The sequence below is a fragment of the Brachionichthys hirsutus genome, unplaced genomic scaffold (genome assembly GCF_040956055.1).
Source record: "Brachionichthys hirsutus isolate HB-005 unplaced genomic scaffold, CSIRO-AGI_Bhir_v1 contig_391, whole genome shotgun sequence".
In the NCBI taxonomy this organism is placed as follows: domain Eukaryota; kingdom Metazoa; phylum Chordata; class Actinopteri; order Lophiiformes; family Brachionichthyidae; genus Brachionichthys; species Brachionichthys hirsutus.
In genome coordinates, this window is record NW_027180432.1 from 1 (window position 1) to 20000 (window position 20000).

The 20000-nt window shown below is 43.2% G+C and overlaps 3 protein-coding genes across 3 annotated transcripts; 2 read left to right on the forward strand and 1 right to left on the reverse strand.

The window, feature by feature from the left end:
• The first annotated feature begins 7 nt into the window (after positions 1–7).
• On the forward strand, positions 8–6816 carry LOC137914888 (major histocompatibility complex class I-related gene protein-like). The gene is made up of 7 exons (XM_068758377.1): positions 8–56; positions 1411–1677; positions 1962–2240; positions 3878–4180; positions 4730–4834; positions 5786–5930; positions 6191–6816. The coding sequence occupies exons 1-6, from the start codon at positions 8–10 to the stop codon at positions 5923–5925; spliced, it is 1143 nt and encodes a 380-aa protein (XP_068614478.1). The 3' UTR covers positions 5926–5930; positions 6191–6816.
• A 522-nt stretch (positions 6817–7338) lies between these two features.
• On the reverse strand, positions 7339–13076 carry LOC137914889 (COP9 signalosome complex subunit 1-like). The gene is made up of 3 exons (XM_068758378.1): positions 12918–13076; positions 12556–12690; positions 7339–7629 (listed from the first exon to the last, which is right to left on the reverse strand). Exons 1-3 carry the CDS (start codon positions 13074–13076, stop codon positions 7555–7557), a joined length of 369 nt encoding a protein of 122 aa, XP_068614479.1. The 3' UTR covers positions 7339–7554.
• Positions 13077–13085: 9 nt separating this feature from the next.
• Positions 13086–13740, forward strand: LOC137914890 (uncharacterized; the record flags this gene model as incomplete). Its single annotated transcript, XM_068758379.1, is given in 2 exon segments — positions 13086–13262; positions 13264–13740. Coding segments are annotated over 2 exon segments (654 nt in total), but the record flags the coding sequence as incomplete, so codon positions are not given.
• Between the last annotated feature and the right edge of the window lie 6260 nt (positions 13741–20000).

Consider the following 20000-nt stretch of genomic DNA (forward strand, 5'->3'; position numbering starts at 1 on the left):
GTTCACGATGAAGACCTCGGTTCTGGTTCTGGTTCTGGTTCTGGTTCTGGTTCTGGGTACAGGTGTACCTGGGGCGGTGGGAGGTGAGTTTCTATCCTGCTGTCTGGGTTGACGGTTCTGTTGTTGGACTTCCTGACATGTTAGGAGTCTAGAAATGTCCAAACGGTACCGACCCGTCATCTTAAAGTTCTTCCTGTAAAGTCCATTTACTTCAGGTCCAACTGGGACAGGAGGACAGAGGTAGTTCTTCCTTCTTTGTCCTCTTTAATTTGATGGGTTCAGAACCTCCGGCTCAGACGGACATCAGACCTGATGACGGAGGTGTGCTGGTGTCGGTCGGTGGTTCTGCTGAGGTCCAACAACAAACCGGGTTAGAGATGGTTTCCAAGCTGCGTCTTCATGATAGAGTTTGTCCACCAGAGAGTGGACAGCTTTATTCTCCAGCTGACAAATGTCCTGATCCGTTTGGATGGGTTCTGACCCGTGTCAGCCTCAGAACCCAGCATGGACTGGACCGCACGGTTTCCACACCGAACTATGAGCAGGGGACGGATTTGTTCAGCATTCTGGACGTGACACAGAAACAGGACGTCCACGTCTTCAGACGACGGCGGAGGTTCTGAGGAGAACAACAATGGAAGTGTCAGAACTCAAAGAGAACAAATCAGAGAACCTTCCTGTTGATACCTGAACAGAACCAACTGTTAGAACCAGGACGAGAAGGAAGAGACGTCAGCTGATGATGGAGGGAATGTTGGAACGTCAGAGGATCAGAATCCGCTCTGAATCCAGACTGTAACGGATATTATAACTAGTGTAATAACTTGTGTTATAACCGGTGTGATAACTGGTGTTATAACTGATGTTAGACTGGTATAACTGGTATTATAACTGGTATTATAACTGGTGTTATAACTGCTGTTATAACCGGTGTTCGACTGGCGTTCTTTCTTATATAGAACCGTGTTCTTTAAATATTAAATGTATTAATATTAATGAGAAATATTCATCACAAAATCTGTTGTGAGTGAAACAGGCTTTGGGTTCTGCAGGTTCTGCCCATCAGGACCTGACGGTGTTTCGGGACCGGGTCACACCTTTATTTGCTGTGGTGCTGAAACCCAAATCTTTAGGGTCAAACCGTTTTAATTCACAAACTCTCCGACATCTGGCCTTGAAAATGATGCCAGTTATCAGCTGATGGTGGAAAATGACCAGCGCGACTTTGTGAAACCAGAGAAGAAGAAGTTCTGCTGGGTTTCAGCTGCAGGAGCCTCAGAGTTCAAACCTGTAGTCAGAACCAGAAGTTGTCATCGGTCACAGGTTCAGGTGTGAGTGGAGAGCAGGAAGTGATGTCATCAGGTGGAAACAGGTTCAACCTTCAGATCGTGATTCTGGTTTTTCTTTCAGAGACTCACTCTTTGAAGTATTTCCAGACGGCGTCTTCTGGAGTCTCAAACTTCCCGGAGTATGTGGCCGTTGGTTTGATCGATGACGTCCAGATGATTCACTATGACAGTAAGACCAAGAGAGCAGAACCCAAACAGGACTGGATGGACAAAGTCACAGCAGAGGATCCAGAGTACTGGACCCGACAGACGAGGATCGCTGTGGGGAACCAAGAACGGGACAAATTCAACATGGAAAATTTAAAGAAGCGCTTCAACCAATCAGAAGGTTTGTTTGTGTTTATTAAATGTTGTGTTCATGCTGTAGGAAGTAAACACACACGCACACACACACACACACACACACACACAAACACACACACACACACACACACACACACACACACACACACACACACACACACACACACACACACACACCTCTGCAGGAACCCTTTTGCATCACTGCTGGGTTTCTAAAGCTCCGGGACACAGACTGGTTCTGCTGGTTCTGCTGGTTCTGCTGGGTCCAGTGAGGACCAGGTCGATGACTGGAGTCTGTCTCTCTCTCAGGCGTCCACATTGTCCAGCTGATGTACGGCTGTGAGTGGGACGATGAGACTGGAGAGGTCACTGGTTTTGAGCAGCATGGTTATAATGGAGAAGACTTCATCGTCCTGGACCTGAAGACGGAGACATGGATCGCTCCCAGTCCTCAGGCTGTCATCACCAAACACAGATGGGATCATGATAGAGCTAGGATGGAATACTTGAAGTATTACTTCACCCAGGAGTGTCCTGAGTGGGGGAGGAAGTATCTGGAGTATGGGAGGAGCTCTCTGCTGAGAACAGGTAGAAGCACATCACCTGGTGGAGTTTCAAACCAACAACCTTCATGTTCCTCTGCTGTTTCTGACCCACACACAGAGACACACTCTGTCCTTTACCTCTCTGTCCTCTTCTCTCCTTCAGTCTTCTTCTCCTCTGCTCCTTCCTTCTTTTGTCGCCTCCTCTCCTCTGAGGTTTATTTGCGTCGTTTCAGTGTCTCTGGCGACAACAGTGACTCCTGATGACGTGTCTTTGTCTCCTCCTCCAGAGCTCCCCTCTCTAACGTGTCTTTGTCTCCTCCTCCAGAGCTCCCCTCTCTAACGTGTCTTTGTCTCCTCCTCCAGAGCTCCCCTCTCTAACGTGTCTTTGTCTCCTCCTCCAGAGATCTCCTCTCTAACGTGTCTTTGTCTCCTCCTCCAGAGCTCCCCTCTCTAACGTGTCTTTGTCTCCTCCTCCAGAGCTCCCCTCTCTAACGTGTCTTTGTCTCCTCCTCCAGAGCTCCCCTCTCTAACGTGTCTTTGTCTCCTCCTCCAGAGCTCCCCTCTCTAACGTGTCTTTGTCTCCTCCTCCAGAGATCTCCTCTCTAACGTGTCTTTGTCTCCTCCTCCAGAGATCTCCTCTCTAACGTGTCTTTGTCTCCTCCTCCAGAGCTCCCCTCTCTAACGTGTCTTTGTCTCCTCCAGAGCTCCCCTCTCTAACGTGTCTTTGTCTCCTCCTCCAGAGCTCCCCTCTCTAACGTGTCTTTGTCTCCTCCTCCAGATCTCCCCTCTCTAACGTGTCTTTGTCTCCTCCTCCAGAGCTCCCCTCTCTAATGTGTCTTTGTCTCCTCCTCCAGAGCTCCCCTCTCTAACGTGTCTTTGTCTCCTCCTCCAGAGCTCCCCTCTCTAACGTGTCTTTGTCTCCTCTTCCAGAGCTCCCCTCTCTAACGTGTCTCTGTCTCCTCCTCCAGAGCTCCCCTCTCTAACGTGTCTTTGTCTTCTCCAGAGCTCCTCTCTCTAACGTGTCTGTCTCCTCCTCCAGAGCTCCCCTCTCTAACGTGTCTTTGTCTCCTCCTCCAGAGCGCCCCTCTCTAACGTGTCTTTGTCTCCTCCTCCAGAGCTCCCCTCTCTAACGTGTCTTTGTCTCCTCCTCCAGAGCTCCCCTCTCTAACGTGTCTTTGTCTCCTCCTCCAGAGCTCCCCTCTCTAACGTGTCTTTGTCTCCTCCTCCAGAGCTCCCCTCTCTAACGTGTCTTTGTCTCCTCCTCCAGAGCTCCCCTCTATAACGTGTCTTTGTCTCCTCCTCCAGAGCTCCCCTCTCTAATGTGTCTTTGTCTTCTCCAGAGCTCCTCTCTCTAACGTGTCTGTCTCCTCCTCCAGAGCTCCCCTCTCTAACGTGTCTTTGTCTCCTCCTCCAGAGCTCCCCTCTCTAACGTGTCTTTGTCTCCTCCTCCAGAGCTCCCCTCTCTAACGTGTCTTTGTCTCCTCCTCCAGAGCTCCCCTCTCTAACGTGTCTTTGTCTCCTCCTCCAGAGCTCCCCTCTCTAACGTGTCTTTGTCTCCTCCTCCAGAGCTCCCCTCTCTAACGTGTCTTTGTCTCCTCCTCCAGAGCTCCCCTCTATAACGTGTCTTTGTCTCCTCCTCCAGAGCTCCCCACTCTAACGTGTCTTTGTCTCCTCCTCCAGAGCTCCCCTCAGTGTTTCTCCTCCAGAAGACTCCTTCCTCTCCCGTCAGCTGCTTCGCTACAGGTTTCTACCCAGACAGAGCCGCTCTCTTCTGGAGGAAGGATGGGGAGGAGCTTCATGAGGAGGTGGAGCACGGAGAGATCCTCCCCAACCATGACGGAACCTTCCAGATGAGTGTGGACCTGAACCTTTCATCGGCGGCGGCTGAAGACTGGAGGAGGTACGACTGTGTGTTCCAGCTCTTCGGTGTGAAGGACGACTTGGTCACCAGACTGGACAAAGGAAAGATCTGGACCAACTGGGGTGAGACTGGGATCAGGGGGTGAAGGTGGGGACACATTTCTGTCTCTCTGATGGTCCAGATCATGGGTTTGAAGAGTTGGACAGAAGTTTTGTTTCTTTTATTGTCGTTTGCTGTTTTCTGTGTAAATTTAGAGTTCAGATAATCAATAAGCCACCCGGGACCCAGACAACGGTACCAGAACCCTAACCCGGTACCTGCACAGAAGGCGGAAGCCTTTGAATCAGTGATAATGAAACTGTCTTTAAAAAGTCAAACTTCTGTCAGACCATTAGAACACGTGAAGAAGAGTAGATTTAGTGTCTTTATTTGAGCAGTGGACGAACGGATCCGTCTGTAAATCCGTCACAGGACAGTTTATTGGACGAGTCTCCCTGAGACTGGAACCAACATCAGGACAGAAAGAAACACAGACCGTCCTCCTGTGGACAGGTGGACATGAAACCACCTAAACAGGACGGCAGGACCACCAACCAGGTGGTGTCCGTCTGCAGGACGGTTCTGTTGGGACATGGACGTTGTTCTCTGACTTGTTGTTTTCTGCTCTCCAGAGGAACCCACTAACGTGAACGCCATCATCATCATCGTCATCACTGCAGCGGTTCTTCTCGTCCTCACGGCTGCCGTTGGATTCAAGCTGTACAGACAGAGGACAGGTGAGCGACCCAGACAGAACCAGTCTCTGTCTCCTGGCTTTGATTGGACACTTTGACCTGATGAAGCAAACAGGAGGTGGTTTCAGCTTCAGAGTCCAGAACCACGATGACGGACCAGGGAAGACAGTCGTGCTGTGTTGACCCTTGAGTAACTCCTGGACAGTTTAGTCCATTTCAGAAATTCTAAGCTCCCTCCAGGACAACCACCGTCCTCTTTGGTGAGGCGGAGTCACAAAATCTCAACGTCCATAATTTGACTGTGTAATCCGTGTTTAACCTGTCCGACCCTTGAGACAAAAATGTCCATTTGTTCTACATAGTGTCCAAGAAAAGGTCACAGAGGGGTGATTTTTGAAAGGGGGGTAATTTGGGCTTAAATTTGAAAACCCATATTTCCCACCGCCGTTTGTCTGTCCGGCTGTTAGCAAGATAACTCAAAAAGTTCTGGACGGATCTGGATGAACTTTCCAGGATTTGTCGGGAATGTTTCCAGGAACAGATGATTACATTTCGGTGATGACCCAGAAGAGATCCTGGATTCTGGATCACTTGGAACTATTTGTTAATATTGCAGTCAATGGAGATTCAAAATATTTTCCTCAATATCTCAGTTGATTATTTATCAATGTTTATGGAATTTGACACAGTCACGCAGGGTGGGGGGGTGGGGGGGGGGGTGTCTATCTCTCCAACTGGATCAGGTCCAGAATGAGGTCATGAAAAATATTACATTTTACAGGTGGACATTTTGTCCACTTGAAGGGTCATGAATGGGACTTTTTTTGTAACACAAGCGTTAAACTGTCCCCGGTTCCTCTCGGAGGACGTCCCGTTCTTCGTCTCCTCTGTTTAGCAGCAGCTACTTTTGTTTGATGGAGTGTTGCTGGTGATCCACTCGCATCCGTTCACCTGCAACCGTGAGCGGTGGACTGATGCGTCTTTGTTATCCAGGTAAACCTCGTCCACCTTCTGAGGACAGCGCTGAGCTCACGAAGAGACTGCAGCCGGAGGTGGACATGCAGCCGGAGGTGGACATGCAGCCGGAGGTGGACATCCAGCCAGAGGTGGACATGCAGGACAGGACAGAATGAACGCAGTGAGTGTCTTCGTGTGTGAAACTATGTGTAGAAGAACCTTCTGACACGGGGAGATTATTCTCTGTCAGACTTGTGAGACAAGATAGTCTTTGTCCTTTGGTGTCTTTCCCACAACAAAAGGTGAAGCGGTTTTACCTGAAGGGATCTGAGGTTGTTGGACAAAGACAATGAGTCCACCTGGACATTTAAGGTGGACTGATCGGGTTCGGGTGTGGCTTCGTGGCGTTTCTGCTCAGTTCTGTTGGTTCTGTCTCCGCAGGGTTCTGGGACAAGGAGCGGTGTCCCCACATCGTCCTGTTTGAACTGGAGTCCACCGGGTCTTCACCAGAACCCGATCCGATCAAAGATATCAGCGACGAGGATCCAGTGATCGATACTTATTGATTAGAGTCTAAACGGTGTCATTTAAATATTTCGGGGATTGTTCTCGTCTCTCTTCTCTGGAGACGTCAAACAGGATCTTTAAGACTGTCTTCATCCGACGTCCTTAGAACGTCCTCCATCATTACACTTTAACTCTTCGGCTGCTGGGTTGTTTGTGCTTTCCCTTTGTCCTATTGGTCCTCCTGGGGTCATGTGATCTGAGACGAGAGACATCTGACGGCCTCTAGATTCGTCTCTGCTGTCCGTCCCCAGAAATCCTTCCTTTGCTTCCAGTCCTCCTGGAACCTGCGGCGGGACTCGGACACTAACGAGTCCGGAGGTGTCGGAGTAAACGGGCGTGTCTTTGTTCCTCCTGGACTCCGCCCCTCCCCCAGTGCTTCCTGTCTGTTCACGGATCACAATCACTTCCTGTGTTGTTAACGAGACGAAGGCTGAAGTCGTCCTGCTGGTTCCTTTCTTTAGACAGAAATTCTGCTTTACAATAAAATCCCACATTTCCCACCTGTTTCTTGTTTGATTGCTCCGTCTCCAATCCCATGAATATTCCCGGTCCGGGTGTTTTGTTATTGGACTTCTGTGCTCGTCACAGATTGTCCATAACAAACACCATGTTCAAGCATAAGGGTGTCCATATGTGCACTTGGCACCAGGACACGCTCGGCCGCAGTTCGATGATCGACTTTGTCGTCGTATCGCCGGACTTGCGGCCGCATGTCTTGGACACTCGGGTGAAGAGAGGGGCGGAGCTGTCAACCAATCACCACCTGGTGGTGAGTCAAATGGGGGAGGATGCCGGACAGACCTGGCAGGCCCAAACGTAATGTGAGGGTCTGGTGGGAACGTCTGGCAGAGTCTCCTGTCAGAAGGAGTTTTAACTGATGGGTGGAGATTTCCTCCATCCGCAGCGTGAAAGCGGAGAACCACGATTGATACACATTTCATCACAGCAACTGCAGCGATTGATTGATCAATGGCTGATGCACAGATACAAGCAGGATCTTTTTATTTTCAAACCTTGTTTGGGTTCAGGAGGCCTCCGTCGTGCACACAGGACAAACACGTTTCCTAACACAAGTGCTGATCTTTCACCAAACCAGAAGGACGTCCCCGTGCCGTGCTGCGGGGACACTGAAGTCTAATACATTGTGTGTCTCTCGCAGAGACGGGGTGGTTGTGTTGGTTTCCTCTCCGGTCTGCGGCTGTCAGAAGGCGAGCCGGCGGTGGGGGGGGGCGTCTCCCTCACATGTTGGTGCTCATTCTGGTCTGGCTGTTGGCTGGTGTCAGTTCACCCTGGCCGCCTTCTCTGGGTGGCGACTGAGAAACAGACACGACAAAGGTCTTTGAGTATTTCATGTTAAAATGTCAGACTTTTAGTCCAACATTTAATCCAACATAGCTCCCCACCCCCCCTCATAAGATCCACAAACGAGACCCTGTGTTGAAGACAGACGGGGGTGGGGGAGCTGATGGCACCACAGAGCACCGGCTCAACAGTGACTCATTCCTCAGACGTTAACTTCGGACTGTCGTAAGCTCCGTTCTTGCCTCGGCTACTGCACTTTGGGCTCGTCCCTTCACCTGGAGACCGTCAGCAGAAACATTTTCTCTACCTTGATCTATGATGTCACACAGATTCTCTGCTATGATGTCACACAGATTCCGTGCATCTTCAGTGACGACGCGCTTGGAGAGACGCTAAGGCCTGATGCTAGCGACGCTAAGGCCGAGATCCGGAGCTATTTTGCGGACCCAAACTGATTTCACGAGGAAGTAAAGGCGCGCGGGTGGACGGGACAGTAACAATAGAATCCAAGGAAAAATATCGGCTTTGGATTTTTTCGACTTGGATCTAATTTTGGAACGCGGTGGTGGGGTTGTTTGTCGTGTTGCGGCTTTACCTCAGCCGACAACCACGGGTCCAGCGGCAACAATAACAACTCGGGCAACGCCGATAACTTCAGGAAGTGTGAGTAACTTAGCCTGAAGTAAAATGCCACCGAAATCCAAACAAGATGGAAAAAATGAAGACGATCTAGTATCGCTCGCACAAGTTAAAGAAATGCTGCAACAGCAGCAGCAGATGTTCACAGCCTTACTCCAGCAGCAGCAAGAAAACTTTAAAGGCTTTGTCAAAATGATAATGGACTCCACTAACACTAGGCTGGAGACATTAACAAAAGATGTACAGGAAATAAAAACAAGCTTGCAATTTACTCAGAAAGAGGTGGATGACATCAAAACGACCAACGCTAAACAAGCTAATCACTGCAATGCTATACAGACAGATTTGTCCAAACTTTGTGACAGTTTGCCCGCTGTCACTGTTAAGATGGAATATCTGGAGGGACAGTCCAGGCGGAACAACTTGGTCTTTGATGGGATAATCGAGTCACCTGGAGAGACTTGGTCTGAGACAGAGGAAAAGGTGAAAAGCGTTTTGGTAGAGAAATTACAGATACGAAAGGACATGGAGCTGGAGAGAGCACACCGTATAGGAAAACCTGCCGGAGATAGGCCCAGGTCTATTTTGGTGAGGTTTTTAAGGTATACGGACAGATCAATCATACTTCAACATACCAAGAACCTGAAGGGAACCAAGATCTACATAAATGAAGACTACACAGATGTCGTGAGGAGGAAGAGGAAGGAGCTGATGCCAGACCTGAGAGCCGCCAGAGAAAGAGGAGACATCGCTTATCTACGACATGACAAACTGATCATTCGCCCTCGCAACAGTGCTTCAAAGTAGATGCGACAACAGCAAGCAGCCAGCCAGCCAGCCAGTATGGGTAACTACGCGCACAAGTTCAATGACAGAACACACAACATTCATGCATCCTGGAATTATGAATGTTCAACAATGGATTAACGAACATGAGGATCTGGAAATAAACCCTTTTCATTACACTGATCATCATCCACAGGACATAGAAAATGACATTGATCCAGAAAATAACCTTCTCATTAACATGAATAACAAATGCCACTATTACACAGAAGGTCAATTTAACGATACTATCATTTCTAGAGACAAAATATCAATAATTCACTTTAACAGCAGAAGTATGTATGCTAACTTTGATCATATAAAATATTTCCTAAGCCAGTTCACACAGTCTTTTAGCATCATTGCCATCTCAGAGACTTGGATGAATAGTGAAAGGGGTGTTGACTTTGAGCTGGATGGTTATGAACTGGTGTATGTGAATAGAGAAAATAAGAAGGGTGGTGGCGTTGCATTGTTTGTGGACAGGAAGATGCTTTTCAAAGTTGATGAAAAACGGTCTGTGGTAGTGGATAATGTTCTTGAATGTATTACGATAGAAATATTATTAGAGAGAAAGAAAAATGTCATTGTGAGCTGCATATACAGAACACCAGGTTCAAATATAGACCTGTTCAGGGACTGGATGGAAGATAATTTTTCCATAAATCAAAAAGTGACGTTTATTTGTGGTGATTTTAACATTGATTTACTGAACCAAAACGAACATAAAATAACAAATGAATTCATCAACACATTATACAGTTTAAGTCTTTATCCTAAAATCACCAGACCTAGTCGTATTACCTCTCATAGTGCCTCGCTCATTGATAATATTTTTACAAATCATATTGACAATAATACAGTGAGTGGATTACTAGTCTGTGATATCAGTGACCACCTGCCAGTCTTCACAATTTACAACAATAGCTATAGAAATATCCAGAATGACAACAAACCACAGTATAGAAGGGTTAAGACAGATGAGTCTTTGGATAAACTGAGGAATGATCTACTAGCGCAGGACTGGGCAGTTGTATATAAAGAAAATGAGAGTGATAAAGCATATGATTTATTTATAAATATTTTTACTGCCTCATACAATAGACATTGTCCAATCAAACACAACAGAATAAAACAAAAATCCAATAATAACCAATGGATTACAAAGGGTCTTCAAAATGCTTGTAAAAAGAAAAATACATGATATAGAGAATTCCTAAAGTACAGAACGTTAGAAGCTGAAAATAAATATAAGAAATATAAAAATAAGTTGACGAGTATTATGAGGATATGTAAAAAGGATTATTATAATAAATTATTAGAAAGGAATAAAGGCAATATGAAAGGTACTTGGGATATTTTAAACAAGATAATAAGAAATGGGTCGAGGCAGCATAAATTTCCAAATTTTTTTATGGATAATGATTTAAAGATTGATAATATGAAGGAGGTTGTTAACAAATTTAATCAATTCTTTGTAAGTGTTGGCCCACAATTGGCAGAAAACATACCTAAGACAAATATGAATGGACCCTTCGAGGAAGTTAAGGAAAGAAATTCCTCTTCAATGTTTCTAAATGCAATACAGGAAAATGAAATAATAAATACGGTTAATGAATGTAAAAACAAAACATCAACTGATGATTATGATATGGACATGAAGATGCTAAAAAAGGTCATTATAGGGATCTCTAAACCACTTACTCACATCTTCAATCTTTCATTTCAAACTGGGCAATTTCCACAACATATGAAAATAGCAAAAGTTATACCGATATATAAAACTGGGGATTGTCACCATTTCACTAATTATAGGCCAGTCTCTCTTCTACCTCAATTCTCAAAAATCCTAGAAAAACTATTTTCTTACAGATTAGACAAATTCATAGGAAAATATAACTTACTCGCTGATAGTCAATATGGATTTAGATCAGAACATTCAACATCACTTGCTTTAACTGAACTTGTAGAAATGATAACAGATTCAATAGATAAAAAGCAATATGCAGCAGAAATATTCAGAATATTCATTGATTTAAAGAAGGCTTTTGATACAATTAACCATGATATATTGATTAAGAAATTGGAGTTATATGGGATCAGAGGTGTGGCTTTGAATTGGGTTAAGAGTTATTTACAAAATAGAGAGCAATATGTTAAGGTTGGTGACTGTTCTTCAGAAAGACTGACAATTACGTGTGGGGTCCCCCAGGGGTCAGTATTGGGACCAAAACTATTTCTCCTTTACATTAATGACATATGCAACGTATCCAGACTGGTTAAATGTATTTTGTTTGCTGATGACACAAATATTTTTTGTACGGGTGAGAATTTGCAGCAACTTTTGAATGTTATCACTTCGGAATTAAGTAAAATAAAAATATGGTGCGACAAAAATAAATTATCAATAAATTTGAGCAAAACTAAAATTATGTTTTTTGGAGATTATAATATACAGAATCAGGTACACATTGATGGTGTCAACATTGAAACAGTATAGGAAACAAAATTTTTGGGAGTAATAATCGACAACAAAATTTGCTGGAAACCTCACATTAAGTATGTTAAATCAAAAATCTCTCGCAGTATTTTAGTCCTTGCCAAAGCTCGGCATGTCTTAGATCATAAAGCTTTATTTATTCTATACAACTCTCTAATCATGCCATATCTACATTACTGTTCGGAGATATGGGGAAACACATATAAAACTGCACTCCAACCAATTTTTATTTTGCAGAAAAGAGCTATACGTATCGTTCATAATGTGGATTATAAAGCACACACTAATGATTTATTCTGGCAATCTCGAAGTCTGAAATTTTTTGATTTAGTAGAGCACAAAACAATTCAAGTTTTATATAAGGCAAAACACTATTTATTACCACTCAATATACAAAACATGTTCCATGAGAGACACCAGGGATACAATTTCAGAAATCTGTCAAATCTAAAGGTCCGTAGAATACGCACAACAAAGAAGGGTTTTTGTATTACTGTCTGTGGAATAGACTGAGCAATGAAATGAAAAATATGTTGAGTTTGACTTTATTTAAAAGAAGGCACAAAGAAATGATTTTGCAAACATACAAGGACAATACCTGACAATATCACACGTGAATCCAAGCATGGGGTGAATTGCTATCTATATGATCAAATAATGTATATTTAATTTTAGTGTGTATATTTAAGTTTAGAAGGGGTAGGGTTAAATAAGTATTTACTTCTTCCTACTCCCTTTCGCTCACGTAAATGGCATAGATAGTGCATTATGGTTATTATTTATTGTCTGAGTTATTGTTAATTAATATTAAATGTGCTGCGTGTGTGTGTGTGAATATGTCTTTACATATGTGTGTACAGTATATATATGTATTTATGTTTATGTATATGTGTGCACATGTATTTGGCATTGTTTTATCATTTTTGGTTGTTTACGTGGTCGAAATAAAAAAATAAAAAAATAAAAATAAAACCTTGACGTGGATCTGGTTGCGCAGCACTGCAGCCCGGAGGATCATGGCTTTGGCGCGTCTCTGGAACTCTTTGCCCATATGGAGCGACTTCTCAAACGTGGTGCTCCTCTGATCCACGTCCCTCGCATAAAGAATCTGTCAGCACATCAGAGAGTCGCTTTAGAACTGTCAGTTCAGAGATCGATTATTTGTTCCACTTTGCCTATCCACAGTGTTCTGAGTGATTTGACAAGGCTGCCCCAGAAGAGGGAGGAGCCAGCAGCAACTTAAAAAGCTTTCCTTTAAACACATGCATGGAAAAGTATGCTAGTGCTGCCATTTCATCTGAAGTCATGAGGTGTGTGTGTGTGTGCGCGCGTCACCTTGCTGTGGGAGTCGATCCGTGCATTAATGAGCCCCTCCAGAATGAGTTGGGTAAGCTCATCCTCTAGAGCTGCCACCGTGGTGTTGAAAGCTTGAGCCATCTTAGTCATGTCTGCCGACACGTAGGGGCTGAAATACGACACACAACAGACACACATTGTCTTTTAAATGTCCGCTCTCTTAATAACAAATCATTTTTATGTCATGATTTTATCACGTTAAACAATCTGGACTTTTTTATTATTACGGAAACTTGGCTACCTGAGGGAGACGACAGCGCCCTTATTGAAGCTACCCCGCCAGACTACACCCATCTTAATCAACCACGGCTGTCAGGTAAGGGTGGGGGGGGTAGCTGCCATCTTTAGAAATGTTTTTAAATGCATACCAGTTTCATACAACAGCTACACATCTTTTGACTATCTTGGTTTTATGGTGAATTCATGTGATTCCATTATAATTATAATAATTTATAGACCACCAAAAACAAACAGTGTTTTTATTCAAGAGTTTGCTGAGCTGGTATCATATTTTATAACAAAGCATGACCGGATTCTTATTTTAGGAGATTTTAACATACATGTTTTTTGTCCCACTCACCCCCTTGTCAATGATTTTATTGAAACGATTGACTCTCTTGGTCTCTCTCAGGCAGTCCAAGTTCCAACACACAACAAAGGTCATACCTTGGATTTAGTCCTGCACAGTGGCGTCACTCCTCAAAACGTTGAGACTAAGGATATCTGTGTGTCCGATCATAAGGCCATTTTATTTAGTGCGATTTTATCCCCTCAGTCTTTTAATCACAGCGCACCCGTATGACGTCGGGTTTTTAACTCTTTGTCAAGTACCAAGTTTGTTGAGCGTTTTACTGCTGCTTCGTTAACTGCTTTTACTCCACCTTTTAACATAGAGGAGCTGGTCTCTCTTTTTAACACTACTTGTGAGGATATTTTGGACTCTGTCGCCCCATACAAGACCAATAAGAAAAACAGAGCACCACAACCCTGGCTAAATGAGGCCCTAAATGAACTAAAGAGAGACTACAGGAGGAAAGAACGTAAATGGAAAAAATCTGGTCTACATGTGTTTTATGAAATATGGAAAGAAGCTTTAAAAACATACCAGACATCAGTTAAAGAAGCAAGAGCATCGTTTTATTCTAACCTGATCTCAACACATAGCAACAATCCCAGAGCTCTTTTTAAAGTTTTAAATTCAGTCACACGCCCCCCCTCCTGTCATTTTATTAACCCATCCTCAGAGCTGTGTGAGGATTTTTTAAAGTTTTTTGTGAACAAAGTCAAGGTCATTCGGGAACAAATCCCCCCCCCCCAACGCGTGTTTTAGATACTTTCAGTAACATCGACACTTATTTTAGTAACTTTGAACCGGTTTCACTGTCTTTTTTAACTGAAATCATTGCAGGCATGAAAGCTGCAACCTGCAGCATTGATTTGATTCCCACTAAGTTTTAAAAAGAGGTTATCAACACTGTTGGACCCAGCATTTTAACAATTACTAATTGCTCCCTGGAGGAAGGTGTTTTCCCTTCAGTTTTTAAACATGCTGTGGTCCAACCTCTTCTTAAGAAACCGAACCTTGACAATACTGTTTTAAGCAATTTTAGGCCTTTATCAAAACTTTCTTTCTTATCAAAAATTTTAGAAAAAGTGGTTTTAACGCAGCTTTTAGATTTTATGTGTCATAATAATATATTTGAAGAGTTTCAGTCTGGTTTTAGAGCACGGCACAGTACTGAAACAGCACTTCTCAAAGTATCAAACGATCTTCTTTTAGCTGTTGACAGGGGGGAAAGTGCTGTCTTAATTCTTTTAGATTTAAGCGCAGCTTTTGACACAGTGGACCATGTGATTTTAATTGATTGTTTAAAAACATGGGTTGGGATCACGGACGAGGCACTAAGCTGGTTCGAATCATATCTTTTTAAAAGAACTTTTGCAGTCAACATAGATAATTATGTTTCTTCTAAAGCACCCATCAGCTGTGGTGTACCGCAAGGTTCGATTTTAGGCCCAATTTTACTTTCAATTTACATGCTTCCGCTGGGCCAGATCATCCGGCGGCATAACGTCTCCTTTCATTGTTATGCAGACGACACACAGATATACCTTCCCCTGAGACCTGGTGACCCAGCAAGCCTAGCTGCTGTTTTTAATTGTCTAGACGATGTTAACTGTTGGATGGCACATAACCTTCTTCAATTAAATAACTCCAAATCAGAAATCATTCTATTTAACCCCCCTGATCCCTTCTGTCCTTCAGTACTTGGTCCACTATCACATAACCTCAAACCCACTGCAAAAAACCTGGGAGTTATATTTGATCACAATCTGGACGTCACCTCACACATCAATTCTACAGTTCGATCATGCTTCTTTCACCTCCGATTAATTACAAAAGTAAAGCACACGCTACAACAGTCAGACCTGGAGAAAGTAATCCACACACTCATCTTCTCAAGACTCGATACTGCAATTCTCTCCTGTCTGGCACAAACAACAAATCACTGTCCCGCCTCCAACTAGTGCAGAACGCAGCAGCTCGGCTTCTTACTGGTTTTAACAGACGCCATCACATCACCCCAGTCCTTGCTTCGCTGCACTGGCTGCCAGTCCAATTTAGAATTGATTTTAAAATTTTACTGATCGCTTTTAAAGCTCTTATGGGTCTGGGCCCAACTTATATTTATGATTTATTGACTTTATATGAGCCCCCCCGCAGCCTGAGATCCTGGGGTCGAGGATTTCTGGTACTTCCGAAGTCGAGGTTAAAATCAAAAGGTGACAGAGCATTCGCCATCAGGGCCCCTCGGCTTTGGAACGACCTGCCTGAAAATATAAGGCTTGCAGATTCAGTTACTTCTTTTAAAACACTTCTAAAAACGTATTTATATAGACTGGCTTTTAATTGATGGAGTCCACTGTTTTAATTACTTTTCATTTACTTTAATTTTTTTTTTTTAATGTATTTATTTTTATATTTTGAACATTGTTTTATTATTTTATGATTATTGCTGGGTACCGAGTCTCATCGCTTGTGCCCTGACGCCACTGTTGCTTTTATACACCCATTTTACATTGATTAATGTTTGTTTAATATGTATTTTTTGTTTATATGATTCATGTTGATTTGTTATTATCTGTTAAAGCACTTTGGGAATTTTATTTCTAAAAAAGTGCTATATAAATAAAGCTTATTATTATTATTATTATTATTATCAGCAACACTACTACTACTACTGTACGTTCATCTTGTCCCGTCAGGGGTCGCCATAGAAAATCATCATCCTCCCTCACTACGTCCATGTCTCTCCTCCTGGGTCGTCCTCTAGTCCTGTCCTTTGCATCGTCCTCCCCAACACCAGACACTCTCATGTCCTCCCTCACTACGTCCATGTCTCTCCTCCTGGGTCGTCCTCTAGTCCTGTCCTTTGCATCGTCCTCCCCAACACCAGACACTCTCATGTCCTCCCTCACTACGTCCATGTCTCTTCTCCTGGGTCGTCCTCTAGTCCTGTTCCCTGGCAGCTCCATCCTCAGCATCCTTCTACCGATATAGTCCCTGTCTCTCCTCTGGACATGTCCAAACCATCAAAGTCTGGTCTCTCTGACCTTGTCTCCAAAACGTCTAACCTTCACCGTCCCTCTTATTGTCTCATTTCTAATCCTGTCCAACCTGGTCACTCCCAAGGAGAACCTCAGCATCTTCATCTCCTCCCCTTCTAGCTCCGCCTCCTGTCTTTTCCTTTATTTATTAAAAAATGTTGGGAAAATTATTTCTCCTCTCCTCTCTCTTTTCCATTTGTTTGCAACGCTCAAAACGTAAGTGTTTATTTTGTAGCTCTTTAGGAGGCTCAGGTTCTACATAAGAGTAGAAGAACAAAGCCGAGACGAGTGCTTTATGTTAAATCCAGAACAAACGAGAACCATCTGCGGAGGTTCTTCTGCGGCGTGGATCAGAGGTCCGTTCTGTTGGTTGGAGGGATCTAAAGCAGGGGTGTCGAACCTGTCCGGTGGAGGGCCGAGACGCTGCAGGTTTTCCTTCCAGCCGGTTACTAAAGCAGGTGATTTTAATTATCAACGCCTGCTCCAATGAGAGAGAATAAACTCATTAGTGAGATCAGCTGCTGGAGAGATGGTTGGAAAGAAAACCTGGAGTGTCTCGGACAGGTTCGACTCCCCTGATCTAAAGGCAGGAAGAAGAAACTAAAGAACTCTCCCACCACTAGAGGGCGCCGCTGCCAGACAGATGGCATGAGCAGCAGCAGACGCTGTTCGAGCAAGAGGAAGACGTGCGGGTTCCTTATCACCGGGATGCAAACAGAAAAATCTGTCCCGGCCGGCCGGACGGGCCGGGCCGGGACGCTCTGAGCCGGGACGGGACGGACCGGGACCAGGAAATGTCTCCCTGTCGGGTTTGTGTTCTATTTAAACACAGAACCGAACACAGGGCGCGCCTCGCCGGGACGGTCCGCTCCCTGACGTCCACACAAACACACAAACACAACCGGAGGCGAAACGTAACGAACCGGTCCGACCGAGCCCGAACCACGAAACCTTCCACCGACACGCCCCGAGCCTGTACGGGACACGGGGGTCTGGACGCGGCTCCGTACCTGGGTCCAGGTGTCTGCGCTGAGAAACGCGCTGAAACTTTATTTATACTTCAAAGAAGAAAAACAAACAAACAAAACAACAACTTCAAAGAAGAAAAACAAACAAAGAAGAAAAACAAACAAACAAAACAACTTCAAAGAAGAAAAACAAACAAACAACAACTTCAAAGAAGAAAAACAAACAAACAAAACAACAACTTCAAAGAAGAAAAACAAACAAACAAAACAACAACTTCAAAGAAGAAAAACAAACAAAGAAGAAAAACAAACAAACAAAACAACTTCAAAGAAGAAAAACAAACAAACAACAACTTCAAAGAAGAAAAACAAACAAACAAAACAACAACTTCAAAGAAGAAAAACAAACAAACAACAACTTCAAAGAAGACAAGAGCAGTCAAACAAAGACTGTCAGACTCCCACAGAGAATTACATCTGGTTTAAGTGAGACAACAACACAAACACTTTGTGTTAATAATCACACACAGATTAATCACATATAAAGCATCACACACTGTAACTGATGCATGCTGGGAGTAAGTCAGGGCCCCGGGGCCGAGGGAAAGGAGAAACTAACACATTACTTCTGCATAGATGACATATTTTTATTTCTCTTGTTCATTTCACTCTTTTAATGGATTCTACTGGCCGTGTTCTTCTGCAGCTCGATCCAGCAGACATTTATCATAGTCGCTTGTCGGTTTAGGGAAGTGAATAAACCAGACACCTCCCTCCAGTCGGTGGTACAAGTCGCCATGGTTACACAAGCCTGCGTTTTTGCTGACTTTTTTTGAACAAATTAAAATACAGATTTACAATTATTGCTGATTGGCCGGTAGACAATTACAAATATAGAAATAAAATGTACAGATACTATGGAGATATCTAAGCATAAGTACAGCCAGAAATAAAAAACACTTTCATTCAAATACTGTACAGGCCAGGCCAGCATGCAGAAGTTGAGGGTGGCGTACAATGACTGCATGCGGATACTTCTCAGGAAGCCCAGATGGTCCAGCGCCAGTGAAATGTTCTGTGGTGTCGGGGTTAACGCCCTTAATGCTCAGCTGAGGCACCTGCATACAGGTGTATATGTCGGCTGCATGACTCAGGGAATGACATCATCAGAACACTGACTCAGCCAAGCCTAAGTGCTGTGAAGTTTAACTCAGGTATTTGGAGTCATTGGTACCTGATGTTATTATAGGATTACTGTGTTTACTGTGTAAACGTTGTCAATGTTGTAAATGTTATGTGTGCTTTTTAATTGGACCATTGTGTCTGTAATAAAGAGTTGATTGATTGATTGATTGATTGTACACTACAAAACAAAACTAGGCATGTTATAATTTGCATAGATGCATCACAACATTTAACCTAAAACAATAAATAACGACTTAACTCTATAGCAGTTTTGTTTTTTCAAATTTCTCAAGGTACAATGCAAACATTTTACATTTGTTGATAAATCCAGAAAAGGAGGGCTGACTACTGTGATCAATAATAGAATACTTACATTGATGATGATACGCCTCCTCTTTGGAGGGGAACCGGGAAGCTGAAGATGGAGGGAATCACACCATCTCTGAGTCGGACAGCCCGTCCTGTCCGGTCTAAATCCTCTTTCTTAAAATGCTGACTGCAAATTAATTAATACTAATACTAATAAATAATAATAATAAATTATAATCCATAATAACAATAAATTATAATTCATAATGATAATAATAATACTTTATAATTCATAATAATAATACATTATAATCCATAATTATACTAATCAATTATAATTCATAATAATAATAAATTATAATTCATAATAATAAATTATAATTCATAATAATAATAATAAATTATAATTCATAATAATAAATTATAATTTATAATAATAACAAATTATAATTCATAATAATAAATTATAATTCATAATAATAACAAATTATAATTCATAATTATACTAATAAATTATACTTCATATTAATAATCAATTATAATCAATAATAATATTGCATTGGTTTTATGTTGTGCTTTTCTTACAGAAACTCAAAGACGCTTTACATTATTCATTCCTGTAACTTTGTATATATTTTTTCTTTATTGCGTTGTGAAGCACTTTGTGGCCTTTTGCCTGTGAAAGGAGATCTATGAATAATATATAATATATAACTAACATTTACTTCCTGACTGAAACTAAATGATGGACTCAGGTAACGACCAGCAGGTCGAGCCTCGACGTCACCAACAGCAGAACCTGTCAGGTAAAGATGGACCCTGTTCGGATCATGGGTTCTGTTGTCTCAGCTGAAGAACTCAAGGTGGGACTTTTATTATTCCGCATTGACTCTACCAGGAACATGAGCGCAGTGAAAGTGGAGCAGAAAGCGGAGCAGCATCCGGATCAAACATCAACAGCGGCTCACGTTTCTGTCGGTCCAGAAGTTTT

What these genes read in the sequence shown, in the direction of transcription:
- LOC137914889 (XM_068758378.1), bottom strand. Translation starts at nt 13,076, where the DNA reads ATGTGTGTCTGTTGTGTGTCGTATTTCAGCCCCTACGTGTCGGCAGAC. An exon ending in GGATCGACTCCCACAGCAAG is followed by an intron (nt 12,691 to 12,917) that starts GTGACGCGCGCA and finishes ATGTGCTGACAG; the next exon opens with ATTCTTTATGCGAGGGACGT. An exon ending in GCAACCAGATCCACGTCAAG is followed by an intron (nt 7,630 to 12,555) that starts GTTTTATTTTTA and finishes TCTGTTTCTCAG; the next exon opens with TCGCCACCCAGAGAAGGCGG.
- LOC137914888 (XM_068758377.1), top strand. Translation starts at nt 8, where the DNA reads ATGAAGACCTCGGTTCTGGTTCTGGTTCTGGTTCTGGTTCTGGTTCTG. An exon ending in GAGCTCTCTGCTGAGAACAG is followed by an intron (nt 2,241 to 3,877) that starts GTAGAAGCACAT and finishes CTCCTCCTCCAG; the next exon opens with AGCTCCCCTCAGTGTTTCTC. An exon ending in AAAGATCTGGACCAACTGGG is followed by an intron (nt 4,181 to 4,729) that starts GTGAGACTGGGA and finishes TCTGCTCTCCAG; the next exon opens with AGGAACCCACTAACGTGAAC.